General features: G+C 42.7%; 1 protein-coding gene and 1 long non-coding RNA gene across 3 annotated transcripts in view; one reads left to right on the forward strand and one right to left on the reverse strand.

Annotated features, from left to right (window-relative positions):
• eif3s6ip (eukaryotic translation initiation factor 3, subunit 6 interacting protein) overlaps positions 1–17,958 on the forward strand; it is a 36,709-nt gene extending 18,751 nt beyond the window's left edge. The window contains exons 8-15 of the mRNA XM_078532170.1: positions 380–551; positions 2,053–2,207; positions 3,866–4,036; positions 5,531–5,664; positions 13,399–13,572; positions 14,128–14,317; positions 14,979–15,059; positions 17,170–17,958. Of these exons, the coding sequence (XP_078388296.1) occupies positions 380–551; positions 2,053–2,207; positions 3,866–4,036; positions 5,531–5,664; positions 13,399–13,572; positions 14,128–14,317; positions 14,979–15,059; positions 17,170–17,205 (1,113 nt within the window). The 3' untranslated portion in view covers positions 17,206–17,958. The remainder of the gene's footprint in view (positions 1–379; positions 552–2,052; positions 2,208–3,865; positions 4,037–5,530; positions 5,665–13,398; positions 13,573–14,127; positions 14,318–14,978; positions 15,060–17,169) is intronic.
• Positions 1–24,943, reverse strand: part of LOC144669623 (uncharacterized) — a 56,199-nt gene that overhangs the window by 5,091 nt on the left and 26,165 nt on the right. The window lies entirely within an intron of this gene.

A 24,943-nucleotide genomic window follows, 5' to 3' on the forward strand; every position in this document is an offset into this window, starting at 1 on the left:
TGTGGAGATATGATGAGAAGGGCATGTTGACTGGGTTACTTAACCTATTTTTCCTAGGGTTCGTACTGGGACAAACTTGGTTGTGCAACATTTCCTTACGTCTTCACCGCACCAGTGCTGTTACAAACATGGCCCTGGTGAAGGAACAGAATACACCTTTGACCTGTTGTAATTCTGAAGACCAAGCAGAGATGAAAACATTGGAAATAAGCCACACATTTTATTCAGAGTACAAATCGAAATGTGCTTTTGCTAGGCTGCCCTGCAAAAGTTTGCAGCTATCTTCGTTGCCAGAGATTTGACCCAAAACTGGCTTGCCTATCAGAGTGCTAACCAGGTCCGTGCCTTCCATTGAAACCTTTGCTCTTTCTCCACACAGTTCCAGTCTTTTAGTCAGTACCGCTGCAAAACAGCCAAGAAGACGGAAGAGGAAATTGAATTCCTGCGGTCAAATCCCAAAATCTGGAACGTCCATAGTGTCCTCAACGTCCTGCACTCCTTGGTCGACAAATCCAACATCAACCGGCAATTAGAGGTCTACACCAGTGGAGGCAAGTGCGGATGATTCTGCGTTCTGTAAACTTGGCTTTCTTTTGTTGATATTCTTTCATTTCTGCGCCCCACTCCGCGCCCCCCCCCCCCCCCCCCCCCGCCCCCAACCTTTACTTTTAACGTCAAAACAAAAACAGAATTACCTGGAAAAACTCAGCAGGTCTGGCAGCATCGGCGGAGAAGAAAAGAGTTGACGTTTTGAGTCGTCAACTCTTTTCCTCTCCGCCAATGCTGCCAGACCTGCTGAGTTTTTCCAGGTAATTCTGTTTTTGTTTTGGATTTCCAGCATCCGCAGTAGTTTTTTGTTTTTACTTCAACGTCGTTCGCCACAGGATTCCTCTTCTGTGGACTGTCTGCTCAGATGACTTTTTCCTTAATATTTATTCTCTCGTTCTCAGTCCCTCTTTCCCGGCCTCACTCCCCACCCCCCCCACCCCCGGCCCCGCCAGCCCCCTTGTGGGGCCGCTGCTGAGCTCTCTCTGAAGTTCTGTTTTCCATCTAGCGGCAGAAGTTGGTCAGTGCAGGTAGTCCTCGAACTTCAGCTGCTACCTGCATCGACCAACTTTTGCCACTGGATGGAGCCTGGTCAATCTAAAAGTACTGCAATGTAGTTGAATGTACCCTGTACCTTTTTATTCTTTTAAACATTTTACGTATTGTATTTCTTTTTATATTTAGCGATGTGTTTTACTTAGCGAGTTATTTCAGTTCGGAATGCACAGTGCTGCACATGGTATGGTACAGTATTTCAACTTGTACATCGGACCTTTCTCACCCAGGAAAACCAAAGGAACCCAACTCTGACTTTAACATTGATTCCTATGGAAACCTATGATTCACATAAAGTAGTTTCAGTTAAAGTCACAATTTTCAAGAACGCAACTACAAAACATCAAATGCGGACTTTCTGTACTGATTTGGGATTGTGAATTCTTAGGAAATCTCAGTTAATATTCTTACATTTCCTGATAAACTTATTCTGCACTGAAAGATTATATTTTTTTGCCTCATTTTCTGTGTTTAATAATTATATCTTTTTTTTTGTGTCTCTGGGCACTAGACTAATTTTAAGTTAGCATTCAAAAATGCTGAAGCAGCTTCCTGAACCAAAATGTTACTTTGCAGACCCCTGAATGACCTGCGCACTTTTTGTTTAAATTCAGTTTTCAAACATCTGCAATTTTTTCCCCATCTAATTTGAGAACCACATTTTCACTCAAATGATGCCCCTATTTTTGTGAAAGGGAAACTTGCATTTGTTCCGCACCCTTCACCACCCCAGGACATCCCGCAAAGTGATTCACAGTCAATGAAATGAATTTGAAGTATAGTCACTGTGAATAAAGAAAATGCGGCAGCCAATTTGCGCACAGCAAGCTCCCGCAAACAGCCGCATGGTAACGGCCAGATCATCTACTGCTGGTGTTAGTTAAAACTGACTTCCCTAGAGACCTACATTCACTCTTGCATTGACATCTGCTACTGTTCATCTGATTACAGGAGATCCTGAGAGTGTTGCTGGGGAGTATGGACGTCATTCCCTGTACAAAATGCTGGGATACTTCAGCTTGGTTGGACTCCTGCGTCTCCACTCACTGCTCGGCGATTACTACCAGGCCATCAAAGTTCTCGAGAACATTGAACTCAATAAAAAGGTGCGTCCCATCGCAGCACATTTCTGTCTGTTAACTGAGATTAATTATCCTGCTAATTTTAACCAGCAGTTAGAGTCACATTCTCCAGTTATTTCTATAGCTGTTGACGAATGGTAGGGATCCATTGCAAGAAACAAGAATTCCAAAATACCGCTGAGAGTAATGCAAGTGAAAATATTATAAGCCAAACTTAACACTGGGACTAGCCAGCCTTTTCAAATCTATGTAATCAGCCAAAAGTTGTTCATGTTTTAATTCGTGAAGCAGGAGGAAAAGAAAAGGAGTGTATACATCAGATAATGAGGGTTTTTTTTTGTCCTTCAAGGTACACTATTTTCTGGCCTTGGAGTTAGAGGAGCTTCAAAGCCCTCTGGGTCCCTGCAAGTGCTATTAAATGTCACGCTTGCTGAGAACTGCATTGTAATCTGTATAGGTTTTCCATCTGGGCTTATACCTCCCTTCAACTCTGCTCCATCTTGTAGATGAACAGGTTGAGTTTGGAAACACGCTCTGTAAAAATATTGGGGGACAACAATTCTTGTCACACCACCTTTGTGTAACCTCTCAAAGCCCAGACCTTGCCCACTGCGCTTTTTAGCAAAACCTTTGCAGTTTCCTCAATAGCTTTGTGACACTGCACCATACAGAAAGGCCAGAAGGATCCTGGCTTAGACCCCGGGGGCCTTGCTGATTCAGCTGTGTTGTGGTTGGGAGTGTGATATTTGCCATCAGGACCTTGCCACTAGAGGGAAAGCTTCCAAGAGCTCCACTTCCTGATTACTAGAGCTCTGAGGTGCCGAGGGATCTGGGTGTCCTAGTGCATGAATCACAAAAGGCTAGTATGCAAGTACAGCATATAATTAGAAAGGCTATTGCAAGGCAATTGAATATAAAAGTAGGGAGGTTATGCTTCAGTTGTACTGGGCACTAGTGAGACCACATTTGGAGTACTGTGTAGAATTTTGGTCACCGTATTTAAGGAAGGATGTAAATGCGTTGGAAGCAGCTCACAGAAAGTTTATGACACTAATAACTGGACCGGGTGGGTTTTCTTATAAGGAAAGGTTGGAAAGGCTAGGCTTGTATCTGCTGGAGCTTAGAAGAGTAAGAGGCGACTTGATTGAAACATATAAGATCCTGAGGGGACTTGACAGGGTGGATGTGGAGAGGATGCTTCCTCTTGTAGAAGAATCTAGGACTAGGGAGTCACTGTTTAAAAATAAGGGATCACCCATTTCAAACAGATGAGGCAGAACTTTTTCACCTACTTCCCTTTGAACGATGGTTCATCTTCACTGGTAAGGAATAGTAGAACAAGACTCCAATCCTTCTCCTATAGATTTCACGGCAACTGATGTACTGCCAGCTCCTGGCACCTCAAACTCTCTCACTAACGATAGCGACCTGACTCCTGCCTCACCTATGACGAACTTGTAATGATCACAGCGCTCAGGTGACCAGGAGGAATAATTATTATCCCCAAATCATCTGCTGTCCCCTCATCACCCCAATCCAGGGAGAATGTTACGCCACAGTAATTCAGTCTGGTTGGTAAATCTGCAGGGAGGGTTAAGTATTGGTTTTCCAGCCATGCATACCTGATGTTTGAGAGTAGCACGCCTTCTGTAAACCTGTTTGTGTTTGATTCCTTCACACAGAGTATGTACTCCCGAGTGCCAGAGTGTCAGGTTACGACTTATTATTACGTGGGTTTCGCCTACCTGATGATGCGCCGTTACCAGGATTCTATCCGTGTGTTTGCCAACATATTGCTGTATATTCAGAGAACCAAGAACATGTTTCAGCGGTCGACCTATAAATATGAGATGGTAAACCTTAAAAAAAAAAACTGTGTATGATGTTGCACTTATACACTGTGTTCCTCTTCAATTATAGTTGTTTAATTCAAATGATTCCACGTTAGCGTAAAAGAAATGCTCCCTGGGTGTTTTTATTCAAACTAACAGATAACTCACATTTTTTACAAGTCCAAATACTATGAATTAGCAAGAGCAGACAATATTAACTTTTTATTTTGATTTGCTTATCGCCGTTCCTGATGCTGCCAGCTCTTAAATAGTCAACCCTCCTGACTCGCGCAAAATGGTCATTTTTCATGCGCTGAGATAGTGAGTGCCAAACAGCAAGGAGGGTGTTCGCAGACAAACTTGTCCTTACCCCAGTTCATGCTTTGTGTGTTAAGTTGACTTTCCAGCACTGGGGCACTGAATGGTGATTACGGGCAAAAGAAAGACTTGCGTTTATGTCGTGCCTTCACAACCTCAGGACGTTCCAAAGTGCTTTACCCCCAAGTGTAACCGTTGTTGTAATGTGGGAAAGACGGCAGCCAATTTGCACACAACAAGGTCCCAAAACCAGCAATGACCAGATAACGTGGTTTTGTGATGTTGGTTGAGGGATAAGTGTTGGCCCCAGGATACCCCATCTCTTTGAAATAGTGTCATGTTATCTTTTACTTCCATCTGAGAAGGCAGACAGGACCTCGATTTAACGTTTCACCCAAAAGTTGTCACCCCTGACAATGTAGCAGTTCCTCAGTACTGTTGCTGAAGTGTCAGCTCAGGTCTTTGTCTTTAAGCCTCTAGAGTGAGATTTGAACCCACGATATTCTCTGACTCCTAGGCAGCCGTTCTACTGAGTAGCACGTGCAGATTTTTTCCTCCCCACCCACTCCCAATTCCTGTTAAGGGAACTGAGGCCAAATATCTTCCTGCCCTACCCGAGAACAGGGATTGGACATGGGACCGATGTTCCATTTAATTTCTCTACTTTGTGCAAAGCCCATTTCTTGCACCATGTGGCCCTGCATCGTAGATCCCACTACCTTGTGAGATGTCCTGCCCCATCTGCCCATTGGTTTGCGAGTCAAGAATCGGCCTGTTCAGCCACGTGAAGACCTGCAGCAGAATCACGCGACCCTGAGTATAAGTCATGCTCGAATCAAGGGGCAGCCAATGATGACCCTGTTTGTGGGAGCTTGCTATTTGCAATGTAGCTGCCATGTTTCCTACATTACAGCAGTGACTACGTTGGTACTCAATTGGCTGTAAAGCGCTTTGGGATGTGCTGAGGTTATGAAAGGTGCTATATAAGTACAAGTCTATCTTTCTCTTTCCCTATTATAGCGATTGATTTAAAATTCCAATTGGGCATTTTTCTAGCCCAGACCGAATGGGTACGTATGTAGGTTTTCCAAACAATTGTGTGGGATCATCCAAAAGTAGGAATGCATCATTACAGATAAAATCAAAGCCCTGTTTTCTTTCTCTCTTCCTTCTGCCCCTTTTTACATCAATGTGTAGATCAACAAACAGAATGAGCAGATGCATAGTCTGTTGGCAATTGCCTTGACGCTGTACCCGATGAGGATTGATGAGAGCATCCACACTCAGCTGCGAGAGAAGTACGGAGACAAAATGCTGCGGATGCAGAAAGGGTAGGTCTGCTGTTCCTTCTCTGCCATCCATTTATTTTTAATGTTACAGTTATTCAGCAATGATGCATTGTGCACATCACAACAACAATATGCATTTATTTAGCACCTTATAGTAGTCAAATGCCCCAAGGCCCTTCACAGGAGCATTCTCAGACGAATTTTGATAGTGAACCATGCGAGGAGACATTAGGGCAAGTGACCACAAGCTTGGGCAGTGAGGTAGGTTTTGAGGCAGATGGGTTCAAGGGGGGGAATTCCAATTGGCCCGAGGCAGCAGAAGGAACGGCTGCCAATAGTGGAGCAATGAAAGTCGGGATGGGCAAGAAGCAGGAATTGAAGGAGCACAGAGATCTCAAGAGGATTGTAGGCCTGGATGAGGTTACAGAGATGAGGAGGGATTTGAACACAAGTCTTGTCCACCTGTATATTCAGTTGTTACCTCTAAAATGATGTTTCTGTTGGAATGATTAGTGGCTAATTGGAAATGGGTGGTACAGGAGTGAAATAGCGGGGGCAATGTTAACCTCACCTTTCCATTGGGAAACTGTTGGGAAATGAGTGCAGATCTGGCTTTAACCACCACCCCTCCACCACCACAACCAATTTTACTCTAATGTAGTCAATAGGGAATCACATTGGTCAGGGCGTTGATGGATTTTTACCAACAATCATGGTCACCATTTTAGTATAAGTGTCTGGCACATAATGTGGGACTGAGTACAGTACTACCCACACAGTGATGTAACAGAGTACGTGACCTGCACCCAGGGTCAGTCTAATGTTGGACAGAACCATGTGTCCCAGCCACCATGCAGATAGCTCCTACCTTGTACCCTTTACTGTACATTTGTAATTAGTTCTCAGAATCAATAAAGACTTGCAGTTAACCTACATATGACTGCAAAGACTTCTTCAGATGTACCCAACTGTACCAACACCCTACAACAACCATCACCTTTTAATTCTATACTTATTTAACTAATTTGATTTAAATTCTCCAACTGCTGTGCTGGAATTTGAACCCATGCCTCTGGACTACTAGGAGATCCCTGGATTACTAGTCCAGTAATATAACCACAATGCTGCTGTTCCAGTTATACTGAGGGGCATGTTAGTGGGGTGGTGAAAAAGGCATATAGGACCCTTGCCTTTATTTAGATTATAAAAGTAGGGAGGTCATGTTGGAGTTGTATAGAACCTTGGTGAGGCCACAGCTGGAGTACCAAGTGCAGTTCTGGTCACCACATTATAGGAAGGATGTGATTGCACTGGAGAGGGTGCAGAGGAGATTCACCGTGATGTTGCCTGGGATGAAACATTTAAGTTACGAAGAGAGGCTGGATGGACTTGGGTTGTTTTCATTGGAGCGGTGAAGACTGAGAGGTGACCTGATCGAGGTGTACAAGATTATGAAGGGCATGGATAGGGAGCAGCAGTTCCCCTTAGTTGAAGGGTCAGTCACGAGGGGGCATAAGTTCAGGGTGAGGGGCAAGAGGTTTAGGGGGGATGTGAGGAAAAACTTTTTTACCCAGAGGGTGGTGACGGTCGGGAATGCACTGCCTGGGAGGGTGGTGGAGGCAGGTTGCCTCACATCCTTTAAAAAGTACCTGGATGAGCACCTGGCACATCATAACATTCAAGGCTATGGGCCAAGAGCTGGTAAATGGGATTAGGTAGGTAGGTCAAGTGTTTCTCACATGTCGGTGCAGACTCGATGGGCCGAAGAGCCTCTTCTGCCCTGTGTGATTCTGTGATTCATAACTGAGCTTTTTGGCCCAGGATTTTGGCTGATAGTGACCAGTTTTCAAATCTTTGAACTAGGCACCCATTTAATCGTTTGTTGAGCAATACAAGAATCTAAACAATGACTGACACTGAATGGAAGTGTTCACTCAATTTGCATTCATGTTCAGGCTTGTATCAGGAATTCTGCGTAAAAGGGTTGGGTAGCCGGTGGTTTGCCGTCTTAGAAACCTGCACTTAAGTTGCTGATTGCATCTGCAGTATTTTGTTCAATCACTCAAAGGAAATGTGAACTTAGCCTAAAATTGTACTTTAGAGACTTAAATTAGGACAAAAATGAGTCTAAAATTCAAGATAAAGGAACAAGACAGCACTGGTCAGACATCTTCTTAAACGGATGTTGACCATGGGAGTGCATGAATAAAATCTAAGCTGTCAATTCAAAACCCGTTTATTATTTCATAGGATTTCTAAGTGCTGCTCAGTTCTATGAGAGGTGATGTTCCATTTTTTTGGATTTTGAAAAGTTCTGAAACTGCTACAATTAATGGGCAAGTAAAACGTGGAATTTTAGGAATGAGAAACTAACCTAAAATGAGAGATTTGTAATAGTGTCTCCCTTTTCCAACTTTCCATCAGGTTCGTTACTGTGATCATGAAATTAATAACCCAGTAGCCCCTTCCCTTTAATAAGAATTTGTCTCCTTTTTTTAACCTTTCCATGGTTTTCTGTTCCATCACAGGAACACAGGACTTAGGAGCAGCAGTAGGCCATTCAGCCCCTCGAGCCTGCTCTGCCATTTAATAAGATCATGGCTGACTTGGTTGTGGTCTCAATTCCACTTTCCTGTCTGTCCCCCTAACCCTTGACCCCCTTGTGTATCAAAAATCTGTCTAGCTCAGCCTTGAATAGCTTCAATGGCCCAGCCCCCACTGCTTTTTGGGGGGAGAGAATTCCACATCGTAATGACACTCAGAGAAAATGATTCTCATCATCTCAGTCTTAAAAGGGAGACCTCTTATTCTTAAACTGCATCCCCTAGTTCTAGTCTCCCCCTTATAGCCCTGGCCACTTCCCACAGACTATTGTTTTTGGGCCTGAGCAAGTGAACCACTTTTTCCTCAAGGAACATTATTACCTTCTTCCAGTCAGCCTTTTAAATAATTATCAGCTAGGTTATAATTACTAAGGTCCAGGAGAGTCTCTTCAAAAAGTTGTACCTCCCACTTTTAGGATAATGCAAAGGGGAGGTTCTTAAGCTGCACACTGAAGACTACGTGAGATGTTATATTTTAATAATTTATTTACAAATTTATTAAAGAACTATTTAACATACAATACACTCAAAATTGATAAGTACATTGCAGCATTAAAGATTTATAGTAAGATGGAAAGCATAATCTTAGTTCTGATATAAAATCCAGTAAAAGAGACTTTAAAAAATAATGCTGCAGATTAAAATATCTCTTAAGATGTCCATCAAATATTTAAAGCAAAAGATTGCCTTAAATCTCCCGGTAGCTTAGGCTGTCTGAATGGTAGGACACGAAAAAACCGTTTGTCTAAAGTTTCTATCTCTTCGACAGCCTCAGAAAAATTGGTGTACGGTTTCCCTTTACTCTTCTTCAATATTTCTGCTTTTCTGGAGAAATCTTTTATACCCGACTAAACTGAATTTCATCATCTCCAGCAGCTATGGGTGTTGCCTCCTTGTTGAAACTCCTCTCTTTTGATTATCCCTTATAATCCACTATTATCTAATTGTCGAGGATGGCCTTATTATGTGAGCATTGTGAGACTTTATCTGGTCAGTACAGGTTTATGATATGTTCTAATATCAATCCTAATTAATTTCACTTGTTTCTATATTTTCATGATGTGATTTTAGACTTTTAACACAGGAATAGTGATTCTTAAGTTCTTTCCCAGCTCAGTCAGAGGCTACGTTCTTATAGCATCTGCCTTTTGTATAAGGTGTCTGATAATGTTCAATTCTGACTTTTGGAAGCCCACTAGTCTTCCATGATACGTTGAGCTAAATTTTAAGAATGCCTTCTTAATAGGTAGCGACACCAAATCCCGGACTGAACTATCATTAAATGTGTGTTATCACCTTTTTAAAAAATTCCTTTGGTAGTAACTTAAGTATTTAAACTGTGAAAGGATAATCCTTATCGTTACCTCCTTCCAAAAAAGGCACGAGCACTAGAATTCCAATGAATGATACCAACATGAAGGAATGTTGTCTGTCTTTAACTAAATTTAGAGCTGGTTTTAATTAAGTTCAGTGCTGCCCCTGTTTGTGTGTGAAAAGAGCTTCTGGGTAAAATGGCTGTCTGTTAGACTGTAACCATTTTCTCAATTCTAAAGTATAACGTCCTAATTATACATGAATTCTACCTAATATCTATATTTTACCTAACTATCCCCACAGATAATCTCCAAATTTTATCACCGCCTTATTTAAAAAAAAAACCCGTTGACAGAATTTCCTATTTTATTTTGAGGCTTTAAGAGACGGCTCAGCTGACAGCTCACTGGCCTCTGATCAGAAGATTATGGGTTAAAGAACCATTCCAGAGACTTGAGGGGGTGATGGTGGTAATGTCACTGGATGAGTAATCCAGAGGCCCGGGCAAATGTTCTGGGTACATGGGTTCAAGTTCCACCATAGCAGCTGGTGGATTTTAAATTCAATTTATAAAAAATAATCTGGAATTGAAAGCTAGCCTCAGTAACAGTGACAGTAATCTCATGAAACTATCATCAATTGTCATAAAAATCCATCTGGCTCACTCGTGCCCTTTCGGGAAGGAAATCTGCCATCCTCACCTGGGCTACATTTGACTCCAGATTCACATTAATCAGATCCATATTAACTGCCCTCTGAAATGGCCTAGCAAGCCATTCAGTGCAAGAACAATTAGGGGATGGGCAACAAATGCTGGCCTTGCCAGCGATGCCCACATCCCATGAAAGAATAAATTGGAAAAAAAAGACTCGAGCGCACAATCTGGGCTGTCACTTCTGTGCTGCGCTTTGTAACGTGCTATCTTTCAGATGATTTGCTAAACCATGAGGCCCTTTTTGCTCTCTCAATGCTGAGAGATCTTTCTCAGCCATCTATTTCGAAGGCAGGATGGCGAGTTCTCTCTGGAGTCCTAGCCAACGTTTATCACTCAATTAACAGATGATTTGATCTTTTCTTTTATTGCTGTTTGTGGAACTTTGCTGTGCGCATATTGGCTGCCGTGTTTCCTACAACAGTGGCTACACTTCAAAAGTACTTCAACAACAACAACTTTCGTTTATGTAGTACCTTTGCTATGCTAAGTGCCCAAGGCACTTGATGAGAACATAAGATTTTGATATTGAGCTGCATAAGGGAATAATAGGGTAGCTGACCAAAAGCTTGGTCAAAGAGGTATGTTTAAAGGAGCATGTTAAAGGAGGATAGAGAGGCAGAGAGATTTAGGCAGGAATTATAGCCCTTAGTGTCACAACAGCTGCCAGTGCTGGAACGACTTTAATTTTAAAAAAAATGTACAAGAAGCTAGGTCTGACTGTAAAGCATTTGGGATGTTCTGTGGTTGTGAAAGGCATGATATAAATGCATGTCTGTATTAAGTTTTAAACTATTCCTCAACAGTGTCGGCAGAACTTTGCCGGACCCAGACTCGGGTATGTGTGAAGATCTTATCTCCATTAAGTTCCCTCCTCTCCCTCATCCTATTTTTCAGAGGGTAAAGTCACAGGTTCCAGTCATTCCTCTTATCTCAGCTTTGTGTACCTCCTCAGGACTGTTGTTTCCATCCCTGAAAAAATCTATACCTTGCCCTTAATACTGGCCATAATTGGCTGTGATGCTCCAGATACAATTTCCACATCTCTTCCTTTATAACTCTCAATCCTGATTAATATATCTCATTAGTTTAATTGCTTTCTCACCATCAATGAAGACAAGACTTAATGGTTTTAACAATCTATTCAGTAACTTCCATAGACCTCTCCCTGCTTTGTTACCTCAAGCACACTGTAATTTAGTATGTAAGCTCCGGTCTTGCTGCCTCTACCTAATCTCATGGCTTTATACAGAACCATGTTCAGCTTAATCTTCCAGCTCTCTGACCATTGATCCAACCCTTCTAGATCTCTCTGGATTATTAACATTGTTAGCTACTCTATTGCACCCAGCTGTTATCTGCAAACATTGGACAGTATTCCATTCTCTAAGTAGAAAATCCAATACCAACCCTTGTGAAACTGAACAAAAACAAAAGTAACTGGAAAAACTCAGCAGGTCTGACAGCATCTGCGGAGAGGAACACAGTTAACGTTTCGAGTCGGTATGACTCTTCATCAGAACTGAGGGAATATAGAAATGAGGTGAAATATAAACTGGTAGAGAGGGGTGGGACAGGTAAAGCTGGATAGAGGGCCAGTGATAGGTGGAGACAAAGGAGAGATTGTTAAACATGTCATAGATAAAAGGACAAAGGGGTGTCGATGGTGGTGATATCTAAGGAATGTGCTAATGGGGACATGATGGGTAGCAAGCAGGACAAGCTAGTGGCAGATGGCCCTAGTGGGGTTGGGGTGGGGGAAAGGGATCAGAATGGGCTAAAAGATGGAGATAAAATAATAGATCGAAATAAATTTAAAAATAGGTGGGAAAAGAAAAATATATTTTTTTAATTATAAATTATTGGAAAAAGAGGACAGGGGGGTGGGGATGGAGGAGCGAGTTCATGATCTGAAATTGTTGAATTCAATATTAAATCCGGAAGGCTGCAAAGTGTCCTGTCGGAAGATGAGGTGCTGTTCCTCCAGCAGTGAAACTGCACTGGTTGTTAGTTTCCAGTCTGACAGTTCTCCAAAAAGCACCATCCTTCGCTTACCTTTGTCACACAACTTGTAAACCCGGCTGTTATAAGGCACAGTCAAATGCTTTCCGGAATTTGAGAGGCCATATGATTCACCTTGCCTGTGTCGCCTCTATATTAGTAATCCAAAACTAGCCCTCTGTCTTCCTCTACGTCAGGTATTTATCCATCTTTTCTCTTAAAATTGCAATCAACTCAATTCGAACTGTGATACCTTCTGCATTCCAGATAGTTAAAAATCTGTGGTGCAACAGTACCCACTTGCATAGTTTCAGAGCAAGTCACCTGAAGTTGCATAGAAGCAGTGGTTCAAGAAGGCAGCTCACCGCCACCTTCTCAAGGGAAACTAGGGATGGGCAATAAATGCTGGTCTAGCCAGCGAAGCCCACGTTCCTTGAATGATTTTTTTAAAATAGAAGCTGTTCTAGATGTAAATAGGATCACTTTTAGTTCTTTGTTCTTTGACATTGCGCACTGAAAACTTGCCTAAATTGGTTCGTTGTTTGAAGTCCATTTCCAGTGACTAGGTCAATGCTGAGTGGTCTGTCCGGTTTCATTCTTTTTTTGAGCCTTTTGATACTTTGTAGTGGCTCGATAGGCCATTTCAGAGGGCATTGCTGTGGGTCTGGAGTCACATGTAGGCCAGACCAGGTAGGGATGGCAGATTCCCTTCTGCCGAAAGGGCGTTAGTGACAACATTTTACAACAATCGACATTAGCCTTTTTAATTCCAGCTTTTTTTATCGACTTCAGATTCCACCATTTGCCGTGGTGGGATTCAAACCCGGGTCCCCAGAGCATTACCCTGGGTCTCTGATCATCGCCTCCCCTTAGAAAAGAGATATTTCAGTGGACCCCTATCATAATAAAATTCTGAGATAGCAAGACACGGTTGATATTATTTAAGCACTGAAGCAGCACCACAACCAATATATATTTATCTAATATTAACAATACAGTAAAGGTTCACATGCTGCAGCTGAACCATAACCTGTCCTTTCTCCTTGAAATGCTGTGCTTTTGCAATGGTTTGCTTTATGATGACTGTCTCCCAAATTTGTTTTTTTTCCCCCACACCTATAACGCTGCTTTTTGTTTCTCCAATAGCGAGATGCAGATTTTTGAGGAGCTTTTCAGTTTTGCTTGTCCCAAGTTCCTGTCACCGGTGGTGCCAAATTATGACTCCGTCCATCCCAACTACCACAAGGAGCCCTTCCTACAGCAGCTGAAAGTGTTTATGGATGAGGTGCAGCAACAGTCTGTACTGTCCACTATACGTAGGTATGTGAACTCACAATGCAACAAGATTAGACGGTACCATTGCCATCTATTAGTGTGTTTGTAATAATATATAGTGGTGTGCAAAAGATCCCATGGCAAGTTACTTTAGATTAACTTATCCCTATGGAACCATTTCCCAACAACAAGTCGACACCGCTTTAGCAATGGAGGAATTAGGGAACGTGTCTCGCCCTCGCGTGCGCTCCCTCGCCCTCACTCTCAGTTCTGCATTGAAACCTTGAAGTGGGATGAGTCAAGACACTATATGTCACTTGATGAGTCAAGACACTATAGGTCACTTGATGAGTCAAGACACTATAGGTCACTTGATGAGTCAAGACACTATAGGTCACTTGATGAGTCTGGCAAGGCACCCAAAATACACCAATCAATGAATATTCAGTGGGGCATTGCATTAGTTGACTAAAGGGTTCACTTAATAACCACCTGAAAATATATTTGTTTTAAATGGAGTTAGTTTTGAGGCCAATATCATTATGTGCCACTCACTCTTGCATGTTGATTTCTTGCTGGTTGCCATCTCTCCGCTTGCAGTTTCTTGAAGCTTTATACCACAATGCCTGTTGTCAAGCTGGCTGGATTTCTCGATATGACTGAGCAGGAATTCCGCATCAATCTCTTGGTCTTCAAGCACAAGATGAAGAACCTGGTATGGACAAGTGGGATCTCAGCCCTGGATGGCGAATTTCAATCTGCTTCTGAGGTTGACTTCTACATTGATAAGGTGAGTTTTGCCTATGGAAGAGTACTTTTTTTTGTATTCTACCAGGTTCATGTCTCTTACTCGACACGTGCTGATGGCCATTTGATACTTTTCCCTTTTCAATGTTGTGACCCTAGGGCAAGGGTTCCCAAACCGTGGGTCAAGATGCCCGGTGGGGCCGCGGGACGAGTGATTGAGATTGTGAGGCAGCAATGGTGATTCTGGCAGGACAGCCCTGTCAGTGGCTCCGAGGCCCTTAAGCACACATATGGTTTGGAGGCTTGAACTCCGAGGTCTCATCTCTGTCTCCATTGCAATCTGCCAGACTGTTCGGACAAAGAAGCATTCTCCCGTGCCCTGCTCAGCAGCTCCCATTGCCCACTCAATAACTCTTTTCCTCCACCCGCTTCCTGCTCAACAACAACCCTCCCCCACTCTCTGGGCTGCACCAACTTTTAAGGATTAAATGTGGTTGCAGTGGGAAAAAGCTTGGGAGCACCACCCTAGAGTATGAGACCCTAGTGTATGTACCACAGTCAGTGGTTGCCCTAGCTGACACACAACAAACTGGGAATTGAACTTGAGCCTTTGGGGTGCATGCAGTAAATTACCAGACCTCGTCTTTACCCGCAATGGAACAATTTGAATTTCTGTTTAAAACTTGTTTTCACTGTTGATTCAGGACATGATCCACATTGCAGACACCAAAGTGGCCCGACGATATGGTGACTTCTTCATCAGGCAGATACACAAATTTGAAGAGGTGAGGCTGAGTGTTTTATTCTTCACGTACTGACTTCATTAAGCCCTTTCTAGATAAGAGAGTGACACCATGGAACGTGGACCCATCTTGACTGTGCTCCTGAATCTGACTTTTTACCAAAAGGCGAAACTCATTGAACTGTGTAACATGGAGTTCACCAAGTGTTAAATGGAGAGTGACTCTCTCTGGCTACCTTTCAGCAGGATTGTCAGTTGAATGGGTTGAATACTTTCAAAGATAAAAGAAAAGTACAGCACAGGAACAGGCCCTTCAGCCCTCCAAGCCTGCACCAATCATATTGCCTGTCAAACTAATACATTTTGCACTTCCAGGGTCCATATCCCTCTATTCCCATCCTATTCATCTATTTGTCAAACTGCCTCTTAAACGCCACTATCGTACCTGCTTCCACCACCTCCTCTGGCAGCAAATTCCAGACACTCACTACCCTCTGCGTAAAAAACTTGCCCTGCACATCTTCTCTATAGTTTTCTCCTCTCACCTTAAATCTATGTCCACTAGTAATTGACTCTTCCACCCTGGGAAAAAGCTTCTGACTATCTACTCTGTCCATGCCACTCATAATTTTGTAAACTTCTATCAAGTTGCCCCTCAATCTCCGACGCTTTAGTGAGAACAATCCGAGTTTCTCCAACCTCTCCTCATAGCTAATAACCTCCAGACCAGGCAGCATCCTGGTAAACCTCCTCTGCACCCTCTCCAGCGCCTCCATATCCTGGTAATGTGGCGACCAGAATTGCACGCAATATTCCAAGTGTGGCCTAACCAAGGTCCTATACAGCTGCAGCATGACTTCCCAGCTTTTATACTCAATACCCCTGCCAATGAAGGCAAGCATGCCATATGCCTTCCTGACTACCTTATCCACTTGCGTTGCCACTTTCAGTGACCTGTGGACCTGTACACCCAGATGCCTCTGCCCGTCCTGGGAACTGGGATTGAGGAGTATGTCATAACAAATCTTCAACAGGGGGAGATGGTGATTATAGTGGTCACATCACTGGACTGATAATCCAGAGGCCAGGCTAATGCCCTGAGGAGCATCCACAGCAGCTGGTGGAACTTAACTTCAATTAATAAATCTGGAATTGAAAGCTATTGAAAATAGTGGCGACCACGAAATTATCATCAATTGTCATAAAAACCCATCTGGTTCACTCGTGTCCTTGAGGGAAGGAAATCTGCCACCCTTACCCGCTTTGGCCTACATGAGACTCCAGATCCACAGCAATGTGGTTGACTCTTAGCTGCTCTCTCCGGTGCCCTAACAAGCCACTCAGTTCAAGGGCAATTAGGGATGGACAACACATGCTGGCCTTGCCAGTGGCACCCACATCCCTTGAAAGAATGAAAACAAAAGGCAACATATTATCAAAGTGTTTGATGTGCCGCTTGTATAGTAAACATTGGAAATGCGTTAAAGATTCTTCACTGATACAGAAATCTTACCCTTGTAGTGGTCATTTATCTTTTTATTCTGGGGAATTTTTGCTTCCGCAATGCTGGAGATTGGTGAACCTAATCTGATATAGTGCAGTAACATGCCTCAGTCTGAGAAGGATCTCCTTTCATCGTACCATGTGAAGTTTTTCTATTCCCTCAACCTCTTGGCCTCTTGATTGGGCCACCTTGTATGTAGTGGAGTTGCATCCATTGGGCTTGGGTTGAGAACCACCTCTTCAAAGTAGGTCTCCCAACAATCAGCAGAGAGAGAGGTTTTCATTTCCCGGGGAGAGTTTTAGAAGAAAACCTAGAAATCGAAGTGTTTGGGAAAATGTATTAATTTTTAATATATTAACTGTATATTTGTCCCGCAGAAATAAGGCTTTGCAAGGTGTTAAAGGCATAAAGAGAAAGATAGGTAGTCATTTCATGCTGGTTTCTTTTGCCTGGAGCTGGAATTTTACCAGTGCCCATCAGTCTGCAAAGATCCCTCACCAATTGCAATAGAGGGACAGACCAGCTCTGAACAGCAGATTAATATATATTGTGCATTATAGAACTCTGACTGCTATAAAAGAGACCTGCTCGTGATGGACTTGCCTCGTCGGGCCAGAATGTTTCACGCAAGTTTATTTTTATTTTGCAGCTCAACAGAAGCTTGAAGAAAATCAACCCCCGATAATGGAACTCCTGTACCTACAGCAGCAAACGGTCAACCAAGAAAGTTGCTGCTTCTCCAAGAGCACAGTGATGGATGGTTGCCGTGCAAGTTGTCCTGATGTAACTAGGGCTTTTTGATACCTGAACGGCCAGGTGCGTTGCTTGGTTAAATGTGGTCGAGAGATCAGTTTTAAAAGCATCCAAGCTCAAAACCTACCACTTACACCTTGGTAACAAAATGCCTTCTGTTTTATAATATATACAGCGCACATTCTTAGCCTACCTTTCGCTCAATGTGAGCTGATACAGGCAATTTGAGGAGGATGTTGTGATACTGAAGAGGAAAATTTCCAGTCTTCTGAATTAACATTCAAAAAAGCAAAAAGCCTGCGAGTTCAGGCTGTATGTATTATAAAATAATAACTGGTTATTGTTATTACAAATCCTTGGTTAATGATGCATTCCTAATTCAATTGGCACCTCACTATACTCTCACACTCTCTGGCGTTCTGTGTGAATGCAGATAATGAACACACACTGAAGGGTGTTGCTCCCCATCTCTTAATTAAATTTCAACTGAGTCTGCACCTAATGGAACGAGGTGTCACTGTCCAGTTATTTTGGACAACTGGTTACGAGTGCATCCACCAGCTATCTCTACAAAACTCCTGCCTCTGTAACCCATCTATGACTGATTTCATGTCCATTGGCTATCTGCATGTGTTTGGATATCAGATATAATACCAGGCCTTTCAATAAAAATGTACTTGCTGTCTCCTGCTTTGTTATCTTTCATTCAAGGATATTGTTAACAGTATGAATATTGCGTACAGCTGATTGTTGGGGGAGAACCAAGAATGTGCAACAAAAGCAGTCCAGCCAATGTTTGGATAAAAGAGAAACTAAAAGTATGGAATAATAAAAACACAACAGATCTGTAAGCATGTGAATGCAACACTTTGTATTTGGGGTTGGTCTTGAGTGGCTTTGCGTGTCTGTGGAGGTTGAAGAGTATTTTTCCCCCCCATTGGTTCTGAGTTTTCCTCTGGATTTTTGCCTTCGAAAAAGCAATAGCCTAGACCAGTTCGGCCTGCTTCTGCCTTATAAATTCAGAATAATTCTAGGGAACTTCTGCGTTCTAATGTAACTGCACCTCCACGGATACATTGAAAAATATGGCAGGGCCTTTTCCACGCTGATACCTCGCAAAGCTTGATGCTTACAGGAACAGGAGGAGGCTATTTAGTCTCAAGCCTGTGATCAATGAGATCGTAGCTGACCTGGGTTTAACTCCACGTATCAATCTTTGCCCCCCCCCCCCCCCCAAATCCCTCAGTACCTTTGGTTAACAAAAATATATCAATCTCGGGTTTAAATTAACAATTGATCGAGCATCAATTGCCGTTTTCAGACGAGAGTTAACATAACGTAAGAAATACGAGCAGGAGAAGACGATACGGGTTGTCAAACCTGTTCCGCCATTTCCAGTAAGCAAGCACGAAGATAGCAGATCAAAACAGAGTGCGAGTTTGGGAATTTGGTGAGTGAGGGAGTAGGTGCTGTTCTGACTTTTTACAAAAGAGTGGGCTGAGAGAGGGAGCCAGAGACCATGAGTGGGATGTGACTGTTGAAGCCAAGAAACAGTGAGTGCTTGGTGATTTTAAGTTGTTTTTTTTCTCTGAACAGGGGAAGTAGTTTAACTGGGGCAATATAAATATTGCTTAAATTTATAGCTTAACTTGTTAAATCACTTATAACCTCAGATAATCATTTGAGTTATATTTCTAAACTTAATTAGTCCAATAAAGCAATATAGATGGCTGGGAAGGAGCTGTGTTGCAGCTGTGGAGTATGGGATCCAGTGGATACCTGTGTGATCTACGGCAACCACATCTGCAGCTTGACGAAATGTTTTCTCTGAGGGCCATTAGTATGTGGAATTCTCTTCCCAAGAGAGGTAGCAGAGGCTGGGTCATTGAATAAATTCAAGGCCGAGTTAGATAGTTTTTTGATTGACGAGGGAGCCTAGGATTATGGGGATCAGGAAGTGGAGTTGAGGCCACAATCCGATCAGCCATGATTTTATTGAATGGCAGAGTAGGGTTGAGGGGCCGAACGGCCTACTCCTAATTCTTGTGTTCAATAGGATCATTGTTGATACTGGGCTTTAACCCCACTTTCCCGCTCATTCTCATGTCCTTGATTCCCTGTGAGAACAAAAGTCTTTCAATCCCAGCCTGAAATATATTCAATGATGGCTCATCCACAATCCCCTGGGGTCGAGTATTCCAAATATTCAGAACCCTTTGAGTGAAGAAATTTCTCCTCCTCAGTCCTAAATTATCATTGATGGATTTTTGTTCGGAAAGATTAACAATCTTAGTTTTGAAAGTTTCAGTTGGCCCAAAGTCCACAGCTTTTTGTGGGAGAAGGGTTCCAGAGTTCTGTTACCCCTCTATGTGGAGATCTGCATCCTGATTTCAGTTCTGCATAACCTCAATCTTCTATATTCAAGGAAATACAATTTGAGATATCTGGGCAAGTGAAATAACTTATGGGACTAGAATATCTGAAACATAGATGCCAAGAATACAGTTTAAAACTAAATGGATTATTGTTCATTGCAAGGGGAATGGAATATTAAAGTACAGGGTGTTGGTGAGACCACGTCTGGAGTACTGTGTACAGTTTTGGTCTCATTTAAGAAATGATATAATGTATTAGAAACATTTTAAAGAAAGTTCACTCAGCTGATACCTGGGTTGTGGGGGGGTGAGGGTTATCTTATGAGGAAAGATTGGACAGGCTTGGTCTGTATCCATTGGGGTTTAGAAGATTGAGGGGTGATCTTATTGATAGAAGATCCTGAGGGAACTTGACAGGGTGGATGCTGAACAGATGTTTCCCCTTGTGGAAGAGACTAGAGCTAGGGGACAACATTTAAAAATAGGGGTCTCCCATTTAAGATAGAGATGAGAATTTTTTTCTCTGAGGGTCATAAATCTTTGGAATTCTCTTCCCCGAAAGAGTGGAGGAGGCAGGGTCATTGAATAATTTTAAGACAGAAGGAGATAGATTGTTGACTAGCAATAGTTAAAGGTTATCAGGGTAGGTGGAACGTGGAGTTGCACCCACAATTATATCAGCCATGATCTCATTGAATGGCGAAGCAGGCTCAAGGGTGGCCTACTCCTCCTCATTCATATGCTTGTATAAAGAAAATCAGAATGGGATTAAATGGTTCAGATCTCCTTACTGATGACAGGTTGTTGATTAGGACAAAGATCAGGGATCATATTTAGATTTTGCAAATTGAGACATTTCTGTCCATAAATCACATTTTCAGCTGATGACTTTAGAAAGAGAGAGAGGAAAACCCATTATACACTGCCTTTCACATCGGCAGGATGTTTCAAAGCCAGTGAAGTACTTTTGAAACATGGCAGCCAATTTGTGCAGGGCAAAACCCAGCAAACAGCAATGAGCTGCTTGAACAGTTAACCTGCTTTTAGTGCTAAGGACAGAGAAATTCCCAGCTCTTTAAATTATGCCATAGGATCTTTTATGCCTACCTGAGAGCTCAAATGGGGCCTCAGTTGAACCTGACAATGCAGCGCCCCCACCGCCCTTGGGTTATTGCATTGAAATGACTTAGTGTTGTCACTGGCTATAATTGTCATACTTAACGTAAGGGGAAAATCGCGCATTTCAGCAATAAGCTTTAATCATGTGCTTGTTTAGTGTTTGAATCAATAAAGCTACCACCAGCAGTAATTTATCTTTGTGATATACAGCCTACACATAACCCAAGTTTGAAAGGGAAAATGTCTTTAAATTTACTGCTGGGAATTTTTTCAGTTCAAGGCAATAATCTAAAAATTTCCCACATGCACCATTCACAGAAATCCCATGGACAATTTATTTCTTTTTTAATCTTTTGTGGGATGTGGGCATCACTGGCTGAGCCAGCCTTTGTTGCCCATCCCTAATTGCCCTTGAAAAGGTGGTGGTGAGCTGCCTTCTTGAACCACTGCAGTCCATGTGGTGCAGGTACACCCATAGTGCTGTTAGGGAGGGAGTTCCAGGACTTTGACCCAGCGACAGTGAAGGAACGGCCGATATATTTCCAAGTCAGGATGGTGTGTGGCTTGGAGGGGAACTTACAGGCGGTAGTGTTCCCATCTGTCTGCTGCCCTTGTCCTTTTAGGCAGTAGAGGTCCTATGAGTTTGGATGGTGGCTCATAATAAAATTCTACCTCAGCAACGTTGATGTGATTCAAAGTAATCTATCAGTACTCCAGGTGTGGTCTCATCAATCTATAGTTTTCAAAATAACTGACTTATCCTTAGAGATATGTACTTTGATCTGGACAGGGGAGAGATGGTAGGATGGCTCCCATTTTTCTACCTTTCAACTGACCACAAATAGATGTGTTTTAAAGGAAAGGTGTTGAGTGCTGTAACTTTCAAGAACAGACAAAAGGCAGGTTTCCTTGTAAGTTTTAAAAAGAAAGGATGATGAATGTTTATTTCTTAACACCCGAAATGTATTCACAGCACCCATTCACACACGTGCACAGATATACACACACACACACAGACACAAGAAAAGGTGATTCCAAAGGAGGTAGCATGCACTTAGATTTTTTAGAAGCCCAAAAATTCACCATTATACTTGAGTGGAAGCTTGAAACGTTGCATGCCTGATATTCCCTTTTGGTTCACTGAAGAAATGGAGGTTGGAAGTGTCATGTGATCCTGCAGCCGCTTGCCGCTTGCAGCAGCAGGTTTCTGGCTTCAGTTGAGATGCAATCGAACCCCTGTAGCGAAAATCTGGTTTTGGTTCTTCAAATCGGTAGGTAAAAGCTAGCCCCAATTTGCTGCCTGCTGGTGGATTTTAGGCAGGTCCTTCTTTTGCTGGTCTCTCTCTGGCTGCCCAGACTGATTCCCTCAGGCTACTTTCAAATATGTTCATAAATGTTCCCTATCATAACCAGGTTTCTGTCAGATGAACATTGTAACTATTTTACTATTGTCCACACAAATGATCCCTGATGACTTGAACATTGACACACAATAGTATTTGAGTTTCAACCATTTGCATCTCCTTGTGATGTAATGGGTTTCTCCTCACACCCATTCTGTGGAATTCCATTCCGCAGCCAAGAGGTCTGCAGGGAAATTGTAAGCTAGCTCTTGCAGGTATTTGGACAATATAAACCATTAAATCCATGGGAAAGATCTGTTGCAATTTCAATGCCTTCTCAAGGGAATGTCCCAAAAGGCAGTTTGCCTTTTAATGTCCTGTCCAGACAAACAGGCTAATTTCTATCATTGGGTGATTCCACGTATATTGGCAGTCAAGAAAGGAGGTCACCTGACCTCTCAACTCTACCTTGCTTCAAAGCAGATTGTTTTTTAAAAGTAATGTGTCCATTTTCCATAAATCCACGAGTATAACAGCGTGGGCATGATAACCTGCCATTGGAAATAAACTGATCAGATATTCAAAAGTTTCACACCTTTTAAAAATATTCTGCTTTTCTGTTCTTACTGCCAAAGTGAATAATTTCACACTTTCCCCATATTAAACTCCATTTGTCACCTTCTTGTTCACTCACATAACCTGTCTATATCTGTTTGCAGCCTATTTGTGGCCTCTTGACAGCTTACCTTGGGCTCAATAACCCCATAACCAAGTAGCCTGATCATGCTAAGGAATAATCTTGGAGCCAGGATGTTGGACTGCAGTTGGCACCAGTGGTATTATACCCTAACAAGAGTTGTTGCTTTCAGGAATTAATATGAGAATCTAGCGTGTGTGCTTGTCACAAAGTTTTGAGCTTTATTTGTTTCTTGCTACTATCCCAGAAAACCTTATTTCAAACAGCACAGGGTCTTGGCTATCTGCCACGAATTCAGACCCAACAACCTTTAACCCTTTGAGCACTGCGCATGCCAATAGAAAACAATGCAACTAAGCAGCTTTTCGGGGGCAATGTTGTAACCTATAGTTCATGGGCTGTGTGATAGAGTGGAAATTTCCTCCCTGCCTCTCTCTCCTCCTTTAAGGTGCCCCTTAAAACCTACCTTTTTGACCAAGCTTTTGATCACCTATCCTAATGTCACCTTATGTGGCTTGGTGTCAGATTCCGCCTTGCTTCTGTGAAGTGCCTTGGGACGTTCGACCATGTTGAAGGTGCTATATAAAGGCAAGTTGTTGCTTAGCACACTGCCCTTTCACTTCTGGGATCTGTGTTCAATTAAGCTGTGAGGCGGCAAGAACGTTTCCTCTGTCTGTGAAGCAAACTTCACCTAGTTTCTAATGGCTGAAAAGCAGACAACTCTTCTAACACAACAGTAAATCTCACTCCGAAGCCAGTTCCTATTCACCAGTTGCAACTTGTAAATACAGTTTTGTTTGACTTACACATTTTAAACTGATAGGAGTATGGAGGGAGCATATTCATGCAAATACATTGCATTTCATGCTTTTGTAACCTAAAGCAAAGAAGAGGAAACTGAGCTCCAGGTCATTGTCGACTCTTTTTCCGATGCATGTGAGAAAATGGGCCTTTCACTAAACATCCGGAAAACTAAGGTCCTCTTCCAACCAGTTCCCATAGCACAACACCTCCCCCTATCTGCAGATCGATTATTGGGGATCTTGGACTATTTTCCATTTCTTAGGAGCCTCCTTTCAACAAAAACAGACAGAATTCACCATCGACCCCAGTGTGCCAGTTCCAGCTCCAGTGTGTCAGCCTTCAGCCAACTGAGGAAAAGAGATTTTGAGCATCAGGATCTCAAACCCGAAACAAAGATCATGGTTTACCGGCAGCCTGTATGCTTCGGAGACTTGGATGACCTACAGCAGGCACCTCAAAGCACGGGAGAAGTCTTCGCAAGATCCTCCAAATACAGTGTGGCAAGAATAGCGGTCCAACAGCAGCATAGTCTCCCAAGCCAGCATGCCCAGCATTTTGGCGCTAATCATTCAAATCTAGCTCCTCCAGGCAGACGACAGACTCTTGAAGCAAATTTTTCAATAATTTATATAGATTCTTCTTTTCCCACCTATTTCCATTATTTTTAAATCTACAACTAATACTTTGTTAGTCTTTCCACCCCACCCCCACCCCCACTAGAGCTGTACCTTGAGTATCCTGCCATCCATTCTTAATTAGCACTTTTCTTAGATAATATCACCACCTTCAACACCTCTTTGATCCTTTTGTCTGTGACACCTTTTGATTATCTGCTCCTATCACTGCTTGCTTGTCCCCACAACCACCCCACCCTCAACTTCTCTCTCCCCCCGCCCCCCACCTTAGACCAGCTTATATTTCACTTCTCTCCTAACTATACTTCAGTTCTGCCGAAGGATCGTGAGGACTCGAAACGTCAACTGTTTTCTTCTCCACCGATGCTGCCAGACCTGCTGAGTTTTTCCAGGTAATTCTGTTTTTGTTTTGGATTTCCAGCATCCGCAGTAGCTTTTAGCTTTTTGTTTTTATCTTGAAGCAAATGTTCTACTTGGAACTTGGGAGACCCCCAGCATCTTCAAAGCATCCCTGAAGAGATCAATTTGTTTTTTATTCATTCACGGGACATGGGCATCATTGGCTAGGCCATCATTTATTGCCCGTCCCTAATTGCCCCTACGAAACTGAATTGCTTACTGGGCCATTTCAGAGGACATTTAAGAGTCAACCCACATTGCTGTGAATCTGAAATCTCATGTAGGCCAGGCCAGGTAA

This window comes from Cetorhinus maximus, chromosome 29 (genome assembly GCF_964194155.1).
Source record: "Cetorhinus maximus chromosome 29, sCetMax3.hap1.1, whole genome shotgun sequence".
In the NCBI taxonomy this organism is placed as follows: domain Eukaryota; kingdom Metazoa; phylum Chordata; class Chondrichthyes; order Lamniformes; family Cetorhinidae; genus Cetorhinus; species Cetorhinus maximus.